Below are 23024 nucleotides of genomic sequence, written 5' to 3'. Positions count from 1 at the left end.
GCGCTATTGACTGAAGGAAACAACCGAAAGTGTCTTACATGTCTCTTTTTTACTGCATTTCTTAACTTCTAACTGATGGTGAACAGTTTCAATCAAAATCACTTCAACTTTGATGCTTGATAACAAAATACTTTATTTAAATAACAATAAATAATACAACTGGAGATCAAATAAATAAATAGATGCAATAAATAAATAAATAAAATCATTATAACTCACGCCTAAGCGTAACGATAATTTGAACATTCTTCAGCACTTACTGAATGAAGATACTGGAGTTGAACCAGCGAGCTTATGCCTGAGTAAACTTCCTTCAGTGCAGACAGTTGTGCAGCAGGTACATTGTAGAACTTGGTCAGTAGTTGAAAGAGATGGTAGTGACTAATTAGGACAGCTTGTTCTGATGTGATAATAGAGATTTGATATTTGTTGTGCTATTATTTGATGAGGCTGAAGTTGAAGAGGTTGCAGGACGTTTACTTCCTGTGGTCTCCCGAGGAGATGTAGCCAATGGCTCGGTTGATAGTGATGGCTCTGATGTGGAAGCCTTTCATCATCTTATTCATCTCCAGCCGGTTGTTGTAGGACTGGATTGCCAAAGTGCCCCACACTTTGGCATCCTGTTACAACAGGAGAGGATAGAGTGTGAATGCAGGACAATAAGGTCTCAGGAAAAGAAACCCCAAATACTCAAGATCAGTGATCCTAAAGACTGAAAGACAAGGTGTAAATATGGAACAAAGAATATAAAAATACCTTTGAGGGCAGGTTCTCTACGTCCAGCTGCGGAAAGCAGTTCTGTATAAACCGAGGAATATTTAGTTAGACAAGTACTTCCCAGGAGATTCAAACTATTTCACCTTGAAGTCTCGATGTCTCAATTTTAAAAAAGAAATTACAAGATAAACACACCTCTGTGAGATTCTTTGTGATTTCCACGATTGGGCTCAGAAGTCTAATTTCCTCTGGACGATTTTTGAGAGGACCTGTGAGGTAAGATGCAATCGCTTCGTGATAGTAGAGCAGGTCCTTCTTTATGTTCTTCAGACATTCAGTCTGTCAAAACAATGGGAAAACCCCGTTCAGTTTCAGCTACAATACCAACACATGCATATGAATCATAGCTTCTTTTTTTATAGAATATACAGTGTGTCTGACACTGACCTCACTGAAGGAAGAATTTCTTTGTGTCACGCAACCTAAGTTCTGTGCAGGAAAACAAACAGACATTTAAAATCAGCAATGTTTACACTACAGTCATTTGAAGTTGCCCAACCAATTAAAACACAGTGAAAGCTGAACTGAAATTATGACAGCTGTCAGCTGTCCCCATAAACTGTGCTGCTTTGAGAAAAGGCTCACCTGAGTCAGAGTGGGTGCACAGGCCAGTACGGTCTCCCCAGTATTCCTCATCTCAATTTTTTCCGATTGGATACCATCACTCAAATAAATCTGTAATACACAGTAAAGAAATTATTGCTACAGAGTAGAATAATCACGGATAAACGACACAGATACCGAGAAAAAAAAGGGAGGAAAATCAAGCAAAAATCACACGCTGCTGAGATTTGTACTCACGCTGTCCAGAGCTTTTGAGATGTTCAGCAGGAGCATCTTGTAGAAGTCGGCGCACTGACCGCCGGTCCCCGGGCTCGGTGCGGGCACCGGGAGAGCTTCGGATGTGCGCCAGCTCAGGGACAGCAGCAGCACACAGCTGGCGACGTCTGCAAGGAAAGAGAGAAACAGCCGTCAACGCACGAGTCTACACGGGCATTACGACACCCAGTTTGCACGAGCACGCAACAGAGCAATTTAAATAACAGCCTATCTGACTTACATAGTTGAATGTTTGCCATAAGACTGCTGATCAGATAGGGAACTTGGTCAGAGCTTGGTAAATCAGCACTGTTTCAGTCTCCGTATGATGCTGGGGTTTATATACTTAATAGCTGGGGGGGGGGGATTCCCTTAACTAAAACTAAAAGCATACATCATTATGTAATTTTTTGTATGGTTGAAAGAAAAACAAAAGATCTCTCTCTCTCTCTCTTTGATTAATAGTCTTAAATACCCAGCTCTGGGAAAAATTAATGCGCGATTTATGAGAGCATTTCCTATGTACCAAGGTGTAAAAAAGTCCACAATGATGAATAGCCTTCTAGTGAGGTAATCGTTGAGATCTTTTTTATATTAGGGGAAAATAAACAAGGAGTTTGCCGATGTGATTGTTGCAGATTGACAAGAAGCATCTATGAGGGGCACTTTCGATAAACTATATATACTCACAAGCTGAGATTCGTTCAGCATCCATGTCCAGTGCCTTTACTTTCAGACTATATATAGCCCACAGTCCTGGAAGCTGACGACGCCCTAGTCAAGTGACGGCGTTTGCATATTTGCATCAAATCAAAACAACACGGATGGATGACGATGAAGGGAAATTAGTTTTTTAAGCAAAATTTTCAGTACATTGAAGCGCATGCACTGCGCAGCCTGTTCTCAGAAAGTGTGCAGTGTTATAAAGATGCAGTGCACGTGTACCATTTTATTCACTGCAGCAGTCTGTGCTTGTGAGGTGCACAGTTATTGATTCCTGCAGACCTGGATGCAGAATAAATCATAAAAAACAGAAATAAAATAACCCAACTGTTGGTAAAAAAGGAGCGGCTGATAGTAAACTAATCATAGCAGGGGCCAAACCAACATTGTGGTCTGTGGTGGTAAATTGTCAGTGGACTGTCATTAGGTGAGTAAGCGCCTCATTCACTTGTGGTAATTAATTCCACGGACGTTCTCCCCAACAGATACAACCGGGTGTCCATTCAGGCATGACTAATTACGCATGTTCTTGACCAACTGACTGATAACGTCAATGAAGAGGAGGTGGCATTATTATTATTATTATTTTCCTCGTGTTGAGGAGGAGGTGGTTGTGGTTTATGTCTGCTTTGTTTTCACTCATGCTCAAACTTGGAAAACAATGAGCAATGCCAACCAATCCCCACAGGGCAGGGTAACACGGTAGCCTGGCCATAGCGCTGTTTATCAAATCTATTAGAGAAATATCGGCTAAAGCTACAGTTTCTTTGCATAAAATATTAAATAATAACATTTAAATTACACAGTGTAGCCGCCTGACAATGTAGTCCCACCAGTATGATACTAAAATGCTGCTAAGGGACAGAGAATTAATTCACTGGATAATAAAAGTCCAAGAAAAAGTTTAAAAGAGAAGTTCTTCAGAATGGGTACTTTCTTCTACACTTAGATTATGTTCTATATATATATCAGCTCCTTTTTACTTATAAATTACCCTTTAACCACTCCAGCAAATGATATGAATGCTCCCAGTATCCATGAATGTAGTTCTGAACTGCGTATTTGCAAGTTTTTAAAATAGTTTTGTGTCGTGACACAGTGACTGTAGGTATTATTTACAAGAAGATAATTTTCAGGTGGCGTTTGGATATCAAAGTTAACTGTTAAATAACCCTACTACTTGAAACATTTAATTAAATAAATTCTCTTAAATTGGTTTTACTTTTCCGTGAAAGGAAAGTTAATCTATCCATTTTTATTTATTCATGTTTTACATGAAATAACAAAAAAGATGAAACAGACAGATGAGTGTTCATGTTCCGTGAAATGTGTATTTAACCTGTGTTAAATACACATTTCACTGAGGCTAATCCTAACGCTAACCCTGGAAGGTTGTGGATATGATCAAAACCTCCAGAACAACAGTGAAGGTGAGACTGTTTTAATGTCTATTTCATATGTGACAAATTAACTTTGAACTCTTTTTAGATGCTGTCTATGCTATGAGCTATCGTTCTGCTTTCTATCTATCCACAGAGGATCGGAGAATTACACAAGACTCAAAATGAGAGTAACGTGAAATTTTGAAACACACAAAGCACTACTTTTGTTCTCCTCTCTCACTCGTTTTCAGAAACTGCCGTCTACTGTGCTTACCCACTTTTGAAGGGAAGTGCATTCTCTGAAACTGTGGTCATCGTGTGGTTGAGAGGAGTTTCCTGGCCTTTGTCTTTGGACCATCAGACTTAAACTTACCATCACTCACTTTATACAATACAACATATGCTCAGATATATGATCCGAGAGTAAGAAGGGGAGATTTTCCAAGTAAAAACACTGTATTCATTACCAAACCTACAAGTCATATAGAACTATTTCTGTATCCTTTTACCTTTCACTGGACCACAAGTGGCCATTCGTTAAATATTTTAATTCCACAAACTGTCCTTTTTCTTGAGAAACAAAAATCCCTGAATGTGACCCAAAAGGGGTTGCCCAAATTGATATGAAGTCCCTTTAAGAGCAGAAACGCAACCCCAATAACCCTCGTAGTGAGAACTACGAGTGTCATGATGAGGCAAGACCGAAAAAGGGAGTTGAGTCATACTACGTGTGATGTGATGTCATATACTCTCACTGCTATTGTGAGGTTTTAGTTCTTGCACTCAAGGAGGAAGCTCAACTGAAAGCGCAATTTCATCTCTATGTTATGCAGCAGCAGCAAAAGCAGCAAGTAGAAGTGCACAGCAAACCGCCATATATGAAACAAAGTTTATTCTTTATTTTACATATCTGTACATAAACATTTCTTCCCTCAAATAAAGTATCTGAATACAGTAGGATGAAAACAATATTAACACACTTATTCATTTAAAATGACTCGTGTCAGAAAATCAACATTCACAAAATGTTGAAGAGCAATTAGAGTGAACGTATTACCAAAAAATCTACAACTCCACTACAAGGCAGGCATGTTTTCCTTTTACACTCTTATAGCACCTTCAAACGAACATTTCTCATCAGCTGAAAACGACCATTTGTGCAGAATAAAAACGGGTCGACTCTGAAATACTTTTAAATTACCGTCCAACTTAAAATGGTCTGAAGTTAGTTTTCCATGATTTTTTTTCTCATACAGCGTTGTTTCTTCTTTTTTCTTCTTTTTTTAAATCTCATGACTGACTTTCTACTAAATTTTTCACTATTATTTTGTTTTGTTTTTTTCTCCACAATTTTTGAGCTTGAACAGTCATAATTTAGTGGTGAATGTAGAAAGTTAAAAAAAGAAACGAGAGCAAAGCGAGGCCGATCACTGCACAGGAAGCTGGGGGACAGAATCCATGACGACACACAATCAGTTGCCTCCTCTCCCAGGAAACAGGACGTGCTACACCGTCCTTTGCGCTGGGAGAAAACCACAGAAGCGAATGAACGAGGGCGGCCTTCTTCTGTGCTGCTGCTACCGCTGAAGTCAGTGAGTTGGACAGAAAGGGAGATGGGGAGGTTCGGGAGCAGACAGGGAAGCAGCGAGGAGCAAAGTACTTAGGACAAGCGGGGAGGGGTTCGGATCGACACGGGGCAGAGGTGGAATGGCTGGAGGGGGAAAGCTTGTTTGGGAGCAGGGGACTAAGCTTGGCATAGGGAAGCGGATTGTAGGTGAGGGTGGGGAGTGTTAGGGTGGGGGGTGCTTGGGTGGAGGTTGGGGTGGTGGGGGGCATCTTATTTGGATAGGGTTTTCTCAGCCAAATGTTTCTGCTGGCTCTCGGCATGCCTGGAAAGAGAAAAGTTTTATATTATATTTATATTGACACTTAAATGATGAATTAAGTGACTCAACAAATCCAAAGATAAACAAGAGCACTCAAGCAGGGCAACTCCCCCTGAAGAGCGAGGGCCACACTAAAACTTTGTCACAATATGATGAGCCAAGCCTGTTATGACGTTGCAGAGCGTCGTACTAAAAACACAAAGTCTGCTCTCTCCACGCCCTTTCATACAACAAGTTACTCAAATTGGTTTCTTGACTTTTTTTCATGTCCCCCAAAGCCTAGTATGTTATTGGGGAGTTTGAAGATGATTAATAAAAATTGTGGATAATATAAAGTTTTTATGATTTTTGCATTTGGTACCACCCTGACAACAAATTGGTATCGATCATCACACCAAATTTAGAAAACTGTGGATGCTAGACCGCTAACAAAGAGACAGACAGAAACGGTTACACACAGAGAACAACACCAACAGCTAAAGCTGAATATCTGATCCCCACATGCCCTGGCTAACCTGCTGAGCCCGCCAGAGGTTTTTTCCTTTCAAAGGGAAGTTTCTGTCTCCCCAAGTGCTTGCTCATAAGGGACTGTTAGATCGCTGAGGTTCTTTTTATTAAGTTGAAAAGTTGAAAAGTCTTGACCTCTTAGTGTAAAATGTAAAAAAACTTCTTTGGTTTAAAAAAAAGGAAAATCTACTAAAATCTCTTAGGTGCACAGGTGCATTGGGGTGGCATGTTCACCTTCACATGCATCACCATTAGTTTTACTTCAGGAGCTACATGCACAGCTGAAAACAGTCCCTTACAAATGGATTACTTACTCACATTTGAGTAATGTTTGCTCAAAGGGGAACTCTGCACATTTAAGACATTAAAGCTTGCAAGTGTTTACAATTCTCAGGGAGAACTACTTCACATGTGATAAGAAGTTGCGCAAAGACTTTTACAGCCACTGAGAGAGCCGTTGAAGTTTGCAAAATCTGCGTATGAATGAATCCCTTGCGTTCTTTTTTATAAGTTAAAAAAATAAATAAATAGTGGGACGTGCAGTGAATAAATAGTTGAAAAGTGCTTTGCCACCTGGTGAGGTCCTCTATGTCAACCAGCATGGCGTCTTGCTCCATGTGTAGCTCATCCCGAATCAGTAGCAACTGTACGAGCTCCTCGTTGAGACCTGGAGAGATCGATAAGAGGCGGAACAGACACTGACCACAATGATACAGCATAATTTCATATTCAAACTACTGAAACTAGGGAAACACCACAATTACCACAACTGATCATACCAGTATTCCATTGTGATCCTAACAATAGATACTAAATCTACAAGAAACACTGGAAGTGATCCCCTCAAATTCCCATTATGGGTTCATACCATGGCCACTGAAAACTTTATCAGCAGTCTGACCACACACACTCCCGCTGCTCTCGCTGTCTTTAATATCACATGTTACAGCTATTGTCCCTTCAGTGCCAGAAAATATGAAGCATAAACTAAAGACATTTTCAACGGGGAAAGTCTGCTTTGTAAGTAAAAACAAACTCGTGCTTTTGGACTCCTGGGGATTTTTGGAACTTTTTTATGTAAGATGCGAGATTATTCATCCAGCAGTACAGGGATCAATGATGTGTACCGTGCAGTAACAGTAAATGCTCAGGGGAAGCTGTTAACTGGTACAACTCTCTGAAGTGACTAACTTATATATAAAAGTACTTTCACATCCACTAAAAAGGGTAGGGGTCACTATGTATGTGCATGTTTTTCCCCAGTTTATCTCTTGCTCATTTCTGCAAGTGAAAGCAGAGGTCAGCGTGATTCTGTTTGTATTCTGGGCGTGTGGTCAACTCACTTTCAATCTGGGAGTGCAGGTCGTTTACTATAACCTGGAGCTGTCCCACTGTCATGTCTCTCAGGTCTGTGGGCTTCAGGCTCCTTTTCATTAGACACTCGCTGATGTGTGGCATGTGTGGAAGCTGCCGAAATAGACACACAGAGTTATGTAGGGGAGAAAAAACAAGAGCAGAAAACCCTGTTAGACAATGTGTTTTCCCTAATTGGATAGTGAAACCTCACGCTAATAACCAAAGCACAAAATGCACAACTGACTTCTTTACTTTTTAAAAATATTTATATTTGAATGTTTACAGATGACAAACTGATCAAATTAACAGAAAACTGATGCATTTAATATTCCTTAAATCCAACGTGCAAAAAGCTCCATAAAGGCTGTGACTGCAGCTCATGATCCCGAGCCTTTAAACCACACAGACCTAGAAACAAATTGCCCTTCACACCCTCACGCCACTGGAAAGTGGCTCGTCCTCATCGTCTTATATTTTATGTTTATACGTTTTATCGCTGTAACGCCAAGTGTATCATATTTGATACGTCAGTTTTCGAGACCTCTACATCATCAGTGATTTTTTTAACCCCCTTATATGTTTATGTCAGTTTAAAGAAACGAATGCCGAATGTAGCGAAAACTCATATATTCAAATTGATATTCATTTTTTTTAATTTCAAATTTTTCAGAGGCTTCAATGAACGTTCCAGTTTTTTTAAAACAAATGTGATTTTTCTGGCAATTATCTCGTGGTTCAGGCTTTAAAGGGTTAATTATATTTCTATGGTAAAACATGGTAAATGCTGTACATGTTTTCAGTTCCTCACCGCAGCTTTTCTACACATTTATTTCCTCGACAGAAACCGAAGGACTGATTGTTTTGTGAACACAGAAATTGCTCTCCAGCAATTTGCTCATTTGCTCTGTTTTCAAATACTTAACTCATAACTTTAATAACGTTTTGATAGCAGCAATAAACTATAAACTTAAGAATTACCAGCTCGCTATATTTTAAGGCTTTTAATGTTTAGACGTGTTTTCTTTTTCTTGACAATCTCTTTTAAAGTACAGTATGAACACTGAATAGGTAATAGCTCTGTAAGTATTTACCCAAACACACATGAAATACATTATGTACCCCATAGAATTAAAGCTGGTATTTTACAACTTATAGAAGTATAAAATTTAACTTATGTAACTTCAATTTCAACATAAACTCCAATGAGTTTTATTAAATCACCAAAGATTATAAATTCAGTTTTACTGAGTTTATTGTAACTTCACTGTGGGAGCTTGTTTCTGCCACTGAAAAATAACCAGAAAAATCAATTTTCAGTTCAATATCTCAAAATTTCAATGGATTTTCTCATTTTTTTACATATTTACTCTGAACGTTGATTTGAAATTTTGAGTTAATAATGCAACATTTTGACTTCTGGATGACAACGAATGCTCGTTTTGTTTTCCAGTTGCTTAAGTGTTTGTGTCAAATGATTTAACTCTTCCAACAAAACAGACTCTGTACTATCCGAACCTGAACAAGTTCTGAATTATGTTTCCTTGAATCTCTATTTTAAACTTCAGACATTGGCAGATTTCATTCTTATGAATATCTGATCTGCCATTCACTGCTCCCAGACTCTGACATCTGAGCCTGATTAGATTTACACTTTTTTTGTATTCAAAAAACAACCTTAAGAAAAACAAACGTGAACCCGGTTAAACCCACACTGTCAGGAATTATCAGCAGAATAAGGGCAGTGAAACTGAATCCTAGTGGGAAATAAAAGAGTCAGCTGTTTTGCCTGAACGCTTTCTGTTTGCATTCTGCAAAAGGAATGAATGCATCCCAGGCTCCTGCTTCCCTGCTGAAACAAAAGGATATATTTCCCTTTGTTTTTCCTTTGAGCGGCAGTAAAGGTGGGGGATTTCAAGTAGGCGCTACTGTTTGTTCACAAACATGCTGACAGCACCTTATACAAGTCCACAGCACATGAACTCGGTGTCTCTGTGGGTTGCTGTCTCTCCAGCAGGGGCCAACAGTGAGACCACTGAATTATTTTTACTTCACAGAGTCATCTCATGTCTAATTTACATTTATATCACCTCTCTTTTCTTGGAACCTTTTGATGCTGCAAGTTAGCAAGAAATCACAGTCGGTTGCACCTGTAGTGCAAACATCGAGCACGTAATCAAAGACGAGTGACGAGAAAGAGATGAGAAAATAGATATTTAAACTCTCCCTTCACTATTACTTTTAACATGCTAGAATCTGTGTAGCATTTTAGTGCATGTATATATATATGTTTTAAACTTTTTTAGGCTTTTTTCTGCTGGTTTTGTGTATATCAGAATCTCCTTGCACTAGCACCTGTTCCTTCAGATGCAATAAAGCACTAAAGCATCACGTGTGCTTAGTGAGGCTCACCTGGGCGGATCATTTCCTCTCTGTCTCTGCCTCTCTTAACAATCTGTGTCAACCAGTCTGCATTCTTTATCTTTGCATCCAGCGCCCGTTTCCTCGGTCGTGGCCCACTTTCACCTCCAGCCTCAGTGGAGATAAACGCGAAGAGAACGCACTCATGCTCTCTTTTCGTAAGGGGTGCGTGGGCTCGCTCTTCTTGGTAGTCTCATTTCACTTTCACATTACTACCGGAGCAAGTATATATGAGGCTGTCATGCGTCAGTTTCAGTTTCGGGAAATTGGCTATGTACAAGAAGGTCACTTGAGAGTGACATAAGGAGAAATGTGATGTCAGCATGCGTGGGCCATGGGAAAGGCTTGAGACTGGTATTAGTCGTGACTCAACTTCTGAGTTTCTGTGGTAGACTGACCGTACTGCTAATTGTCATCTGAATATTCAAAACCAGAAAGATAATTTCCTGTGATGACTCTGTGTCATATTGAGGAGCTGTAAAGCTTTGTGAATGAAGTCAAGAAAGAAACTAGAGGCTTTACAGTGGAAACAAATTATTGCCCCCATTTCCCTCTTACTCATTTTCTCACTTTCTCTCAGTGATTCTGCTTGAAATTTTAGGACGACTCTCTAACCAGCAGACAGACGTTTAGGTGTAATCTCACTGCACAGGCCACAGCTTCCGTTCTTTTCTCTTGCCCAGTGGCAGGTCTGGCCACTTCATCAGAAACTTCATCACTTACTTTTAGCGTATCATTTCTGTTGTTTATCCAGTAGTATTTTCAGTTGGTAATGAAGTATTAGCATCTGGTATTAGCTATAAACGCAGTAGCTTTAGCTCATATTTGAAATCTTTATGGATTATCTTTAATTTTTTATTCAACCTGTTACCTGTAGGTATATATTAAAACTCTTCGTATATATTTTAACTGTTTGTTAGTAATGTAGCTTTAGCTTTATTAGCTTTAACTAATATTTCACCTGTTTATCTTTAGTTTATCCACACAGAGCTAAAGAAGGATAATGATTTAGCGATTAACTATTTCACCTGTTTATCCTTAGAGTTTTAGTGCTACTTTAATTATCTTGACCCAGTCTTGCTTTGGAAAAGCTAGTTTTCTTCAAGATGTCTTGACTTTAAGGTTTTATAAACAGACGGTGTATAAAACATTAAAAGTCTACACCTGACTCGGGGTTACTGAAAGCTGTGTATAACAATAAGTTTTACATATCAGGGCATAGTACAAACTAGGCCTTCACGGGATTATTGCAGCACCTTGAGTCATTTCTTTTTCAGCCTTTCTGTTGTACACCTGCTTTATGCCAAGCTTTAGCTGTTGGAGAAATGATCTATTTAGATCTACAATACTTTGGGAAACACAGGAGTTCACGGTCGACTTAACAGTATGAGGTGTTTGTGCTGATTGTGTTGATTTGCAGTGTTTGGACTTTCCCAAATGTAGTGCTGTGGCCAAATATCTGTCCAAGGGACACTGTTCCACAAGTCTTGTGGTTCGTTCAGTTGTAATTTTGCAAACATAATCCACGCTGTCGTGGTTTTTGTTGTTTGTTTGTTTATGATTGATGGGGCTTTTTCTGTATAATTGCAGAGTCTTTACCTTACAAAATAAAACGCCTTGAGGCGACTGCTGTTGTGATATGGAGCTATATAAATGAAACTGAACTGAAAAAGTGCATTTCCCCTTTTTCTTTTTAAAGACAGAAGAGCCTTGCTGCCCAAAACCCTTCCAAATAAGCCGTACTTGTTCAGTGTTTTTCCTGATTTTGTTGTGATGAACTTTAACATTTATTATGCTAACTGACTGAGTTTGAGCTGTGGCTTTGGGGGTTTTACAGTTTCTCAGCATTGCACAGTCTGACCTTGGGGTGAATTTCCTGGGACATCCACTCTTGAGACGACTGACTACTGCCTTCAGTATTTTCCACTTGTGAATAATCTTTCTTAGAATGATGCATGGTCATTCCTTACGTCTTTCCTCCTTGGCATTTCTCTAACCTACACCTGAAACTTCACAGATTTGTTCACACGTGCTGATGACGTTAATCACATGCACCTTGCTGCTGCTTACACTTTTAATTCCTATGGAAGCATTAAGGGTGTTCTTACGTTTTCACACACACTGCTTTGACATGTTGGCTCAGTTTTATATTAAATACATAGTGTAACATGTCATGGTTTGTTCACCTGAGGTATTTACCTAAATTTTAGAACGGCTAAGGACCAGATTATTTTTAATATGTAAAACCTTAGAATTTAAACAGGGTGTAGTTTATTCTGACTTCCTCTGCCTCAGCTCACTAAGATACGCATTACACTAATTTGTAATGATATCTTAAAGGACGTCTTTTTTAAACAAATTATAATTTTACACTTTTCAAATTAGTTGAGGCCTGCAGATGAACCACTTGTGGTAAAAGCGCTCTTAGCTGGGAATCACCGTTCACCACTTTACATTTGTAATGAACGCAGTTTAACAGATCTCTGGTGTTGCGGAGAAGGCGGGCAGCTGTAGCCTTAAAACATTTTAAAATTCACTGCGGGTCGTGTCCGCGTGTGACGGTGATGTCTTCTGACTGCTGAGCACTGCTACATCCCTGAACACCAAAGTCGATGCTTTCTGGCATATGAATTATAGATGGACCCGGGCGAGTTGCCCTTCTCGTTTCTGAATAAGTAAAAAAGTTCTGACTTCAAGTGCGCGTGGAAACAAAGTGTGCATCTGTGACACCGTGGATGTGTGAGTGTCCCTTGGCGTGCGTGCTCCGGAGGAGGCAGCGGGGCAGACATAAATGAATGAAATAATGATGAGCAGGGCTGTCATCACCTTCCTCTCTTTAAGAAGAGGAGAGGAAACAGAGGAGAGGTGGGTGGGCTTTGACTGGTATTTGTTTCCATTACATCCCAGCGTAAGCCGTGTCAGAAAAGTGCCACTGAGAGAGAGCATGTAGAGGGCTACAAGACGCGTCTTCCCCTGATTATCAGCAAACAGTAAAAGTGTCAGTCCTCAGGGACATCACCTAAACTGCTCATTTTTCACTTTCTCTAGGCTTTCACTCTTGGATAAATAAAATTATTTATGGCCTAGACATACTCTAAACCTTCTCTGAGCAAAAGTAGAAAAGCTTCTAAGTAACTAAGGTTGTTCACATGAGCTTCACGAGCATCTTTCAGCTGCTACTTTAGTTAAAAAGGGTCACTCCAGCATGTATAGTGTCTTAAAGAAGTCACCCGCTTGAGTGAGTCAGAAGTCAGCTGTTAGATCCATACACTGTTAAAAGTGGTCTTTTTAGTCCTGTAATAATAATATTTATGATGTTTTGGCCACTTTGGACCCCAGAAGAGAAAATGTAAATTACACTGACAACATCATCACCCTGTTTTTTAAAAAACTAATTAATTTTAATCAAGAAAGTTTAAGTCTAATAATAATTGTGTAGAGCTTAATCACCACTCCGTCATGCCATGACTTGTGAAAGGTCAAAGATTGTATGAGTAACACACAAAAAAAGGAAATAAATGAATAAACAGCTAAACAGACAGCCTCGGATTTCTGGAACTGACCAGGTCAGCCACTGGTGACTTTTTGCGGTTCTGTTTTTCAACCTCCACCTGCATCTTGGCCATGGGCTTGGCCATAGCCAGGGCCAGTTTAGCCTCTGCTTGCAGCTTCTTCTGTCGACTCAAGAAGTCCATGTCCTCCAGAGACTCCGAGTCATCCTCTGTGGTGTCCCTGTCCGAGTAGGAAGAACTCTGTTTGGACTGCAGGGAGGAGGAAGGTAGGGAGTAGGCAAAATGGGAATTGGATAATTGAAGGAGAGAGGAGACACAATTGGAAGTTAGAGGGAAAATAACGTATGGATCACACAAGAAAGAGGAAGTAATAAGGAGTTAACGCTCATGACTTCTTGGCATTTTGGTATGCAGATTTTAACACTGATGAGAGTGTCATTATGCACATGGGTGCGACACAAGGCTCAAATTTGATCTTTCTCCCTCTCATTTTGTTAAGTATGTCTCAGTGTGATAACAGGTTATTGCAGCCAGTCATCCGTGGTCTCAGCGAGCACCTACCAAATTGCTTTTCCTTGGAACTGTGAACTGGTGAACAGCGCAGAAAACACGAGCACAGAAATTCATAAAGGTGCTAAACTGCCAGTTATCTCTCTGATTCATATTGAACACACTATCCCTCCCACTAATCTGCTTTCATTCTTATTATTGCTTGATTTTCCGTTGATACAATCAAATCTTTACACTTTGCTACTTTCACATCATCATTACATCGCATAGTGATATCAGGATTTAAGTCCTTTTTTTCTTCTCCATTTTTGAATTTTGCCACGGGCTTCAGTGGTGGACGTGTGGGCATCTGTGCATACCATAGGGGACAGAGGTGTGTCCAGGCTAGTCTCCGTCTTGCTGTCGTCTGCATCGCTGTCCTTATCGCTGCCACTATCGTTGACAAAACAGATTTGTAGGTTCATCCCACTCTGCAGCCTGAAAGAGAGGCGTGAAAACACAGAGAAAAACAATATTAGCACAAAGCGGGCGTTAAGTTGGTTCACTTGTTAGTTGATTCTGCAGTGACTGACGCAGACTTGGAGCAACATCAAAATGAACACTGATGCACTGCTGCTCTTACAAAGAGTGCTGCGAGTGTAAGAGAGCAAACACAAACCTTGATGTGCTAAAACACAGAAATACGGGAATAAGAAAGAAGATCCCAATAGAAACAAGTGCCCTTCATGAGCAGAGAAAAGTGCCAGCTGAAGATAAAATTAAAGAGAGCTCTTGTTTTTAATCATCTCCCCTTTGCATCGATCCAGGTGGCCTCAGATAGGTCTGCTGCAATCTGCCTGGGCCATGGAAGAACAGAATGTCGCAAGGTGTAGCTCCATCCCACTGTGGATCAATAATCTGCTTAATTCAATAGAGTAATTACAAACAGAGGTGATTGATTACATAGCATAGATCCAATCAGTCCCAATAAAAATAGGACCTGAGTGGCTGGTTGGTTTTTTGAGTGAGAGAAGGAGAATCAAAACACTCTCTGAATTGCACAGACCACTAAAGTGACTTTTTGACAACTAGGAGACGATACACTGAAGTCCAGCAATAAACAGTGTAGGGCCTGGCTGATATATGTATATATATATATAGTGCTTGGCAATATAAATCTGGCTCAGACATATTAGCATTGGTTAATATATCAGCTGACAATTAGCACTGAGTAGAAAGAGATGGAAATGCCTGAGACAGTGTCATAAGATGTAAACAGTCTTTTGGTACTCCAATATGAAAAATTCATAAATGTACTAAGCTCCTCATTTCAGGGTTTTCTCGAGAACATCGTGTTAATGTCAAACTGATGAGTGCATCTTATTTTGCACAATACTGCCCTTTGACGATTAACCACAAATAATGAGAAATCCACTTGATTCGAATCACGGGGATAAGATGAGCACTGCAGTTCCAGTAAGGTACAAGTAGGAGGTTGTGTGTGTATGTGTGTGTGTTTCTGTGCATACACACGTTGGTATTTTCTTGGGAAGTGAAAAACCACAAGGTCTGACTATATGACATTACCCCACTCAGCTGCCAATGACAGTAAAGAGAACTTGATAGATATACATTTTGATTCAGCGCACTTTCACATTTAGAGAATTATGTGACCGCATAACACCCTCCACACACACACTTCAAAATAAAACAACAAAACAAACGAACGAACAACAAACCGCACACAATCAAACACTTTCCAAGTGTTAGTCACATGCTTATACGAGAGATGTCAGCTGTGTTACCTTGAGGACAAACTGGGTTTGCCACTCTTGCTACAGCTGGTGTAGATGCCCGGCCCATCATCGAAGAAACTGCCCAGGGCCAACTTCTGCCTGATAGACTCCCGCTCATTCTTCTGGGCCTGCAACAGTAAAATAACAGGATTTGGTTACTTTTTGTGATCTTTTTGATGACTGATATTGCAGTTTCGAAATTAGGCCAAGTGTCTTCCCCTTTAGTAAGCTTCATCCCGCAGGACATGCACAGATAGAAAGCAGTGCCACCCTGATCACTTTCTGACTGTACAAACCAAAGATGCAAGCATATCTATAGCAGCATCTGTCTTAGCCAACTTTGATACAAAGCATGGTGTAGGCTGATTTACTAAAAAACAACAACCTGTTTTTGAAATATTAGAGCTTCAGAAGTTGACAGTACCAGGATTCACCAGGAGGTGGTACTGTTGATTCAGAGAACAACACTTGATATCTCAGACAACGTGCAAGAGTTTATATAGAATAAACCCCTGAGAAATTACTCTAATGCACATTTCATGCATAATTAAAGGTGCAAGAAATTCCAAACAACACAGTTTCAGAGTTTCTCTTGTCTTGCCTCTTCCCGTAGCTCAGGACAGCTTCAGCACAGGTGGTGCTCATACAAAATCGCACCAGCTACCCATCTCGCCTCTGCTGATAACAGGTGAACACAGCAGGCAGAGATGCACGCTACTAGTGACCCACTTAAACTGTGGCGTCACATTTTTGAAGGATTTTGAAGCTCTGCAGAATTTTTTGCAGGTTGTTTGATACACAGTTGCCCCAAACACTGCAGTGCTTAAACGTCCTTCTCTCAAATGGGAGTCTGGGGACCTGAAGGGAGGGAAAGGTTTACAAAACAAAGCTTTACATGATTTGAGGTTAAATCAACTATTTGGTTTGTGCACAGCAAAGCTATCCATAATGATAACATATTAACGTCTTATGGGAACCAGGGTACTGTGCTAAGATATATATCATGTAACTGCTACATTCCTGCTCTGTCTGTAGTCTCTCTCTTTCCCATATTTCTGGCCTGTATTTCTGTCTTAGAAAAGGCAAATTGGCAAAAGGGAGAGCGTAAGACTGAGGTGAGAATGTGCTAAGCAGGAAAGAGATACCTGTGGTGTTTGCCTGACTGATAGTCACTATTCCTGTCTTTGTGAGTTTGTCCATTACTTTATCTCCTTCCTATTTTCATGCAAACCATCTTAAAACTTTTCACCTTGCTCATCTGTCTTGTTGTTTCCATTTACATGCTTTCTTCTTCATCTTCATCCTCAGGCCCGTCCTAACCCTTCCATCAAACGATCTCTCTGCGTTCACTCTGTTCGTTACGCTACTCCAAATCGCACATCACACCTTCACCGCTCTCCCACTCATTTTCTCAACTCCTTCTCTCCCACCTTTCCTCTCTCACTGCCTATCTCTCTTGACAATTGCGTGCAGGCGTTGGTGAGAGTGCCTTCACTGAGGACAAATTAACATATTAACATAATCCCACTCCACACAAGAGGCCGCAAGACGCTCCTTGTGCAGTGAGCACACACACACATAAACATGCACTGGCATGTTGAGGAGCGGACCTGGCACTGCTCTGTTTGAGACACTCCCTGGAGAACACACTTGAAAGTTTCAATTCACCGCTTCAAAGGTGCAACAGCAGCCTGTGTGGCACAGTGCAGGTCAAACACGTATACTACACATCACTCATACTGACTGCAACAAAGCTGTCACTCATGTTACTCCACTGAACAGTAGCTCCAAGCAAAGGTAAGAATCAAAAGCAGCAGGCTCACTGAGCATCGGTAACTGCATGCTCCGCTCATGTGGTGAGAGCTAAGAAAAGACTAAAATGAGGGATGGGAAGGAATTCTTCACGAAGGCTCAGGGGATATTTTGGATGTTATTAATGTCACCTTAACAACAGGTAAAGACATGCTGAAGACCTTATGTAGGTGGAAATAAAGATCCAGATCTATTTAACAGCTTTGTGTTTATCCAGTTTTTAGTAATGTTTTACTATTCAGCTCAGCAGCACAGATTTACATTTAATGTCCAGTCATCAGAGTTCAGAGTTTTTTAAAATACATTAGTGATGCAGAAGACAAAGCATATGCTGCAATAATGTGCAACAGGGATGCCCAAGGACACGCTGGTTACTGATGATATTCAAGAGCAATAATTAACAGCACTGCTTATGAGTTTTACTGTTATACTCTTAAGCTGGTTCGACTCTATATAATGCAAACAATGAATACAGGAAAGCCAGGGCTGTTTTTAATCTGAATATTTTCTCAGTCAGCCGAGAAATCCTTCAATTCATTCAAGGTTACATCTTCACATTCGTGTTGTCTGTCTGACTAACACTGCAGAACACAAAGATATCCACTTGGTAATTATATGGTATAAAACAAGGAGGAAAGAAGCAGACCAGCGGGTTTAAGAAAACAGCCTATTAATGCAAGATAATTCTTAATTTTATTAGGGGGGTTATATTGGCTGGGTCTGATTATTGGGGGGGTCATAACCCCCCTAACCCCCCTGGAAATTACGCCCCTGGCAGGTATAGTCGTGATGCACTGTCAAAACTGATATGAAGACACACAAAACAACATTACGTTCCATAAAGAAGTGGGAAAATCTCTGGGAGTCAAACTGTAACACTGATCTGCAGTTGGATTAAAGCCGGATTAATGTTGTTGTGTTTGTGTCCGTAAGCATAGCTCTTTGGCTACACAGAGGAAAGGATTATTACAATCCAACCAACCAGAGGCTATGGAGACGCACATGCGTGTTGCTGGTGGTGATAATGTGAGGTGTGTGGATCTGACACTGCGTGGTCACTGGCTAACGACTTGTGACTGATAAGTTCTTATCTGGTGAACTTACCCTGACAAATTCTCATTTCATCGGCGAGCACCATAACGCACTACATATTGGTTTCACATTTGTTTGCCCACATTACTGGCTGTTATATTGTTGACATCGCCCCCTGGTGACAGTAGACGACTACATCACGCAGATGTGGCTCTGCAAAGCTCTGCACCTGACACCTGCCTGACAAAACAACTTCCTCTCATTGAATAGGCGTCATCTGTTATACTGCTTGTTTGCGTTGTGCACTTGTGTGTGCGTGCAGGTGGTAAAACAGTCATCATGAGAGATCCATAAACCTTTTAGAAAGGTGTTGAATATGCAACTAACAAGAGGAAGTGTGAAATGGGCAGAAAAAAAATGTGCATGTTTTTTTCTCTTTAAATGTTAATATTTCATATTAGTTTCAGTTTCTCCCTTGACTGAAAATCAGTTTAATTACATACTTTTCAAACGCAGGAAGCTATCACATCCTGTCACAGTTTCCATATTCACTTCCACCTCTTACAGGTGTGACTTTTGAATGACAAGCAAACCTTGCAAGTCACAGGCTCCAGGCACACAAACCCTTTCCATTAGGTTTGCTATTCAAACATTCTTCCGTGCGCTTTACTCTGTAATTTTTCTGCTAAATATCCTCCCAAAGAAAGAAGAAAAACTAAAAATCCACAAAGCGCAAATGAGCATTTCCACTTGATGATGACATGGAAAATTGCTGGATCCATTACATTAACATTTTAATGCACGAAACGAGTAAGAGACACCGAATGAGAGATCATCCTAACTACCTCCATCAGTTCCTGGCCTAAACACTAGAGCCATCACTTTCCAAATTAGATTGGGACCAACACAATTGGACTAATTTCTGTTTTTCCTCAAAATCACCAAGCAATTTCCTCTGCTGAAAAAACCCTCATTGACAAAGGCATTTCCTCCTCTCCACTCTGCAGTACAACCATTCATCCGCAGGCCTAGAGGGTGATTTAGGCCTGGCAGTGGACGACAGGGTGCTTGTTTTGAGCCTTCAAATCTTCCCTGAAAATCTATATTAGAGAAGGGAGATGAATTTAATTATCCGCACCAGCAAAGAGCATCCTCCTTCTGCCTCCCACAAAATTGTTGGTTCTCATGGCCAGAATTTTTTCAGTGGTTAAGATCTGAGACGTGTTTACATGTAAATGCTGATGTGCATGAATCAGTACAGCTGTGCTTGACTTTTCTCTGATTTCAGTCTCTGAAAGCCTTCTTTTACTGTAACTTAAAATATGTGGTAGATAGTGTTTCTTTAAAACTTATAAACCCCTTCACTCCTTTGCGAAGGCTAAGGAATGTGATCAGTGCTGCATACTTTATCTTTTTTTTCATCAAGATTAACCCAAAAAACTAAAGGCTGAGTGTCTGGAGACTTGGTGGACAGGTGGAGCAAGGGAAGTGCATATTAAAGTTTGGAACAGATGGGGATCACTTTTGTTGAATTTGAGACATATGGTATTGGCCTTGGCTGAGGAGTGCTCTACAAGGTTTCTTCATCTCTTTTCACACAATTCCTTACAAAGTGGTCTCTCTTTTTCTGCACAATGGAGTCTTTTCAGTGACCCGGACCTTACTCCCTGACTGAGAACAAGAACCCACTGTTATCACACATGCACTTCTTGTGAGCACAGACGTCAGGTCTTCATGTATATTATTAGTAAATGCACGACAGTGGAGCACACCTGGGCATGACTGGGTGCTTGTTTTCAGCGAAGGTGCTGTGTCGATGTGCGTGTGCGTTGCTGCGTTATGAAATTTCTGTGTGATGGTGTGAATCCAAACGGGGATGACTTCACTCACATATATTTTCCAGGACTAACAGTGGGATGCTGCTGAACCCTCAGCTTTACAAACAGAAACAAGGCCAAAAAGTCTTCTGTGTGAGCCAGTTGTTATGACTGTGCTACATACTTTCACATTTCACACAGATGTTCTTGCAGGCTTAGAGTAAAACTGGATCAACTTGACTATATTTAAAATTTAAAATGTAACATCGAGGGGAAAATGCTCATTTCTATTTTTGCTTTCTTGCTTGTCTGCACTGTCTGTACCACTGTAATGTACAATTACAGTTCGAAAACAGTGAGTGCATGTCCAGCAGCTGGTAATCCATTACACAGCATAGCTACTTAGAAGCATATCTAAAGCAAAATAGCACATGAGATTTTGTAACCCCTAAATAAATCAAAGTGAACAAAGTGTCAAATCTTCGTGGTCTTCTTGGCATACAGTTATACAATGACTTTCTGAGGATGGCATCTGCTTTATGAGGACAGCTTTACACCCTGTAGGCTAAACTGACTGACTACTGGAAGAGCCTTCCCATCTACACGGCAGTGATATTCTCATCTCAGCAGCAGAGGAAGCGCACAGATTTCTTTAAATGTCTCTAAAGAGGTGTGTGCTTGTGTGTGTAAGACTGTCTTCAATTCTCATGCTATCTGAGACCCGTCTGTCCAGGCAGTGGAACATTCCATACAGATAAGAGACCTGACCTTTGACCCCCCGTATAGTTCAGCTGCAGGTCAGTGCAAGGCTGCTCCTGTCACTCAGATTGGAAGGGAACAACTCAACAAGTGGCACTGGGCTACACATGAATGTTCATGTGGGGTAAAAGAGGTGGGGGAGGGTTTTGGTGGGAGAAAGGAAAAAAAGAAGGGGGGGGGGGGGGGAGACTGACAAAGGGAGGCAGAAGAGATAAGGAGCATGAAGTGGGTTTGGACAGGACAATGGGTCCACCATGTGACACTAGAGCATTCTTTCAAGCAGAAGGGCCGAGTATTTGTAGAGCAAAGTGCAGCAGAGTTACAGAATAAAGTCCTGGTTACTCATACTGTTTTGTCATAACAGTGGCCCGAATACGTAAGTGCTTAAAAGCCCAAACTACATCAGCCTCGGTCTTTGAGCTGCATTCACAGCTGTGCACAACACGCAAAAGTGGATTAAATGGAAAGTTCAGCCATTTGGAATTTTTTTTTATTACTTTTCTTGCTGAAAATCAAATCAGAAGCTGAAACTCACTATCACGTCTCTGCTCAGTATGAAGGTGAGTTAGTTCACCGAGGAGACTGGGAACTAACAAAAACTATTAGCCCATTAGCTCTCTCTCTAGAGCAAATCCTTGAACTAGTGATGTCAGACTTACACAGTGCAGTGTTGCGTTGGACTATTTCTGAGCCAGTTGCAGTAAGAGACATTATTATATTATAAAGACATCAAAACACTCAAAGGATCCCTGAACTGAAATCTGTGGGAAAATTCCACCAAAGATCGAGGTGGAGGTTTAACTTTCAGGGCACATGAGCTTTTAAAAACTTTATTTTGGGCCTAAATCAGGAAAACGTTTGAAGCATTTTTATCAGATTTTAAGCAGATTCTGTAGTTTTTTTTCTCCCCATGACCATTAAAGTTAAATTAAGACCTCCAAATAACTTCCCAAATAAGTGCCTTTAAAGGTCTAGAATAACTTGGTGGAGTCACTTTATGAAGGCTTTTACTCACAGTGAGGTTAATGGGCCATCATGAAACGCACAATTTAGTGTATTCATTGGATTGGATTAAACAAATAAAACATTTCATACTGATTATAAATAAATTACAGATGGCTGCATTAGGAACTGAGTTAACTCCGAACTCTGTAGTAGCGCTTTTACACTTTGCATTAAGTTTGAACTTCTATTTTTGTCACAAAACAGAACAAAAGTATGTTCAGTGGTTTAAGTTGGCAGACACGAAGTAGAAGAAACCTACCTAAAATAATCCACCTGCTGACTTCACACACTTTCAAATCATGCAATTAATGATCAAAATTTGATTCCATACTTTCTTTTACCTCTTTATAATCATCACTGAGGTAGAGACTGGAGGCTTGCCTGATGACATCATCCACCCCTCCACATACATCCGTTTTATCCAGTGCCTCCCTCATCCTTCTCTCCTTCTCCGTTTTCCTGTCTTTTCCCTTCTACGTCCCAGTCAGTAGGTTGTAGTCCACACTGACTCCTGAGCTTTAGTCCAGTCAAAATGCATCATAATCCCAGTCAACTGACCCCTATCTACTCCTCTACTGGTGTCTTCTCCTCGTCTTACCCTAACATGTTGTGACGCTGTTTCTCCTTCCCTGCACTTTCTGAATACTCTGCACGCTCGGTCTATAGGTTCATTCCGCCTCTCCCACAGGACTGAAAAAGCATAGTTGTCAGAGGTAAAGCCCCTTTAGACCCTCCCTACCTTCCACCCTCTGGCCAGGGCAGCCTCTCACAGCTCAGGACAGGAAAGAGAGAGAGAGAGCGAGGAGAGAAACTCAGACGGGTGTTTGTTTCATCTTCATGCCCTGACATGAGGACAGCAGCTGCTCACCACCAGTTTGAAAAGAGACACCTCAGCGATGGGACAGGGATATCCGCAGTATGTGTGTGTAGGGGA

General features: G+C 40.7%; 2 protein-coding genes across 7 annotated transcripts in view; both read right to left on the bottom strand.

Annotated features, from left to right (window-relative positions):
- Nucleotides 1-165: 165 nt before the first annotated feature.
- Nucleotides 166-3679, bottom strand: il12a (interleukin 12a). Its single transcript, XM_026191816.1, has 7 exons — nt 2287-3679; nt 1579-1724; nt 1363-1452; nt 1165-1206; nt 913-1056; nt 757-798; nt 166-620 (listed from the first exon to the last, which is right to left on the bottom strand). Exons 1-7 carry the CDS (start codon nt 2309-2311, stop codon nt 477-479), a joined length of 633 nt encoding a protein of 210 aa, XP_026047601.1. The 5' UTR covers nt 2312-3679; the 3' UTR covers nt 166-476.
- Nucleotides 3680-4576: 897 nt separating this feature from the next.
- schip1 (schwannomin interacting protein 1) overlaps nt 4577-23024 on the bottom strand; it is a 228035-nt gene continuing 209587 nt past the window's right edge. For 5 of the 6 annotated variants that reach the window (XM_026191808.1, XM_026191810.1, XM_026191809.1 and 2 more), the window contains 6 exons: nt 15675-15793; nt 14250-14367; nt 13432-13629; nt 7438-7561; nt 6668-6761; nt 4577-5590 (listed from right to left, as the gene is read on the bottom strand). In XM_026191808.1, coding sequence (XP_026047593.1) covers nt 5539-5590; nt 6668-6761; nt 7438-7561; nt 13432-13629; nt 14250-14367; nt 15675-15793 — 705 coding nt within the window. In that variant the 3' untranslated portion in view covers nt 4577-5538. Of the gene's footprint in view, nt 5591-6667; nt 6762-7437; nt 7562-13431; nt 13630-14249; nt 14368-15674; nt 15794-22431; nt 22844-23024 lie in introns of those variants that run through there. The other variant, XM_026191812.1, reaches the window with a different exon arrangement.

This window comes from Astatotilapia calliptera, chromosome 14, assembly GCF_900246225.1.
Source record: "Astatotilapia calliptera chromosome 14, fAstCal1.2, whole genome shotgun sequence".
NCBI classification, from domain to species: Eukaryota; Metazoa; Chordata; class Actinopteri; order Cichliformes; family Cichlidae; genus Astatotilapia; species Astatotilapia calliptera.
This window is presented reverse-complemented; position numbering and strand designations above follow the sequence as displayed.

Coding starts and splice junctions, on each gene's coding strand:
- il12a (XM_026191816.1), bottom strand. CDS start 2,311: ATGGATGCTGAACGAATCTCAGCTT. Junction 1,453..1,578: donor TCTCAAAAGCTCTGGACAGC/GTGAGTACAAAT, acceptor TGTGTATTACAG/ATTTATTTGAGTGATGGTAT. Junction 1,207..1,362: donor GTGCACCCACTCTGACTCAG/GTGAGCCTTTTC, acceptor TTTCCTGCACAG/AACTTAGGTTGCGTGACACA.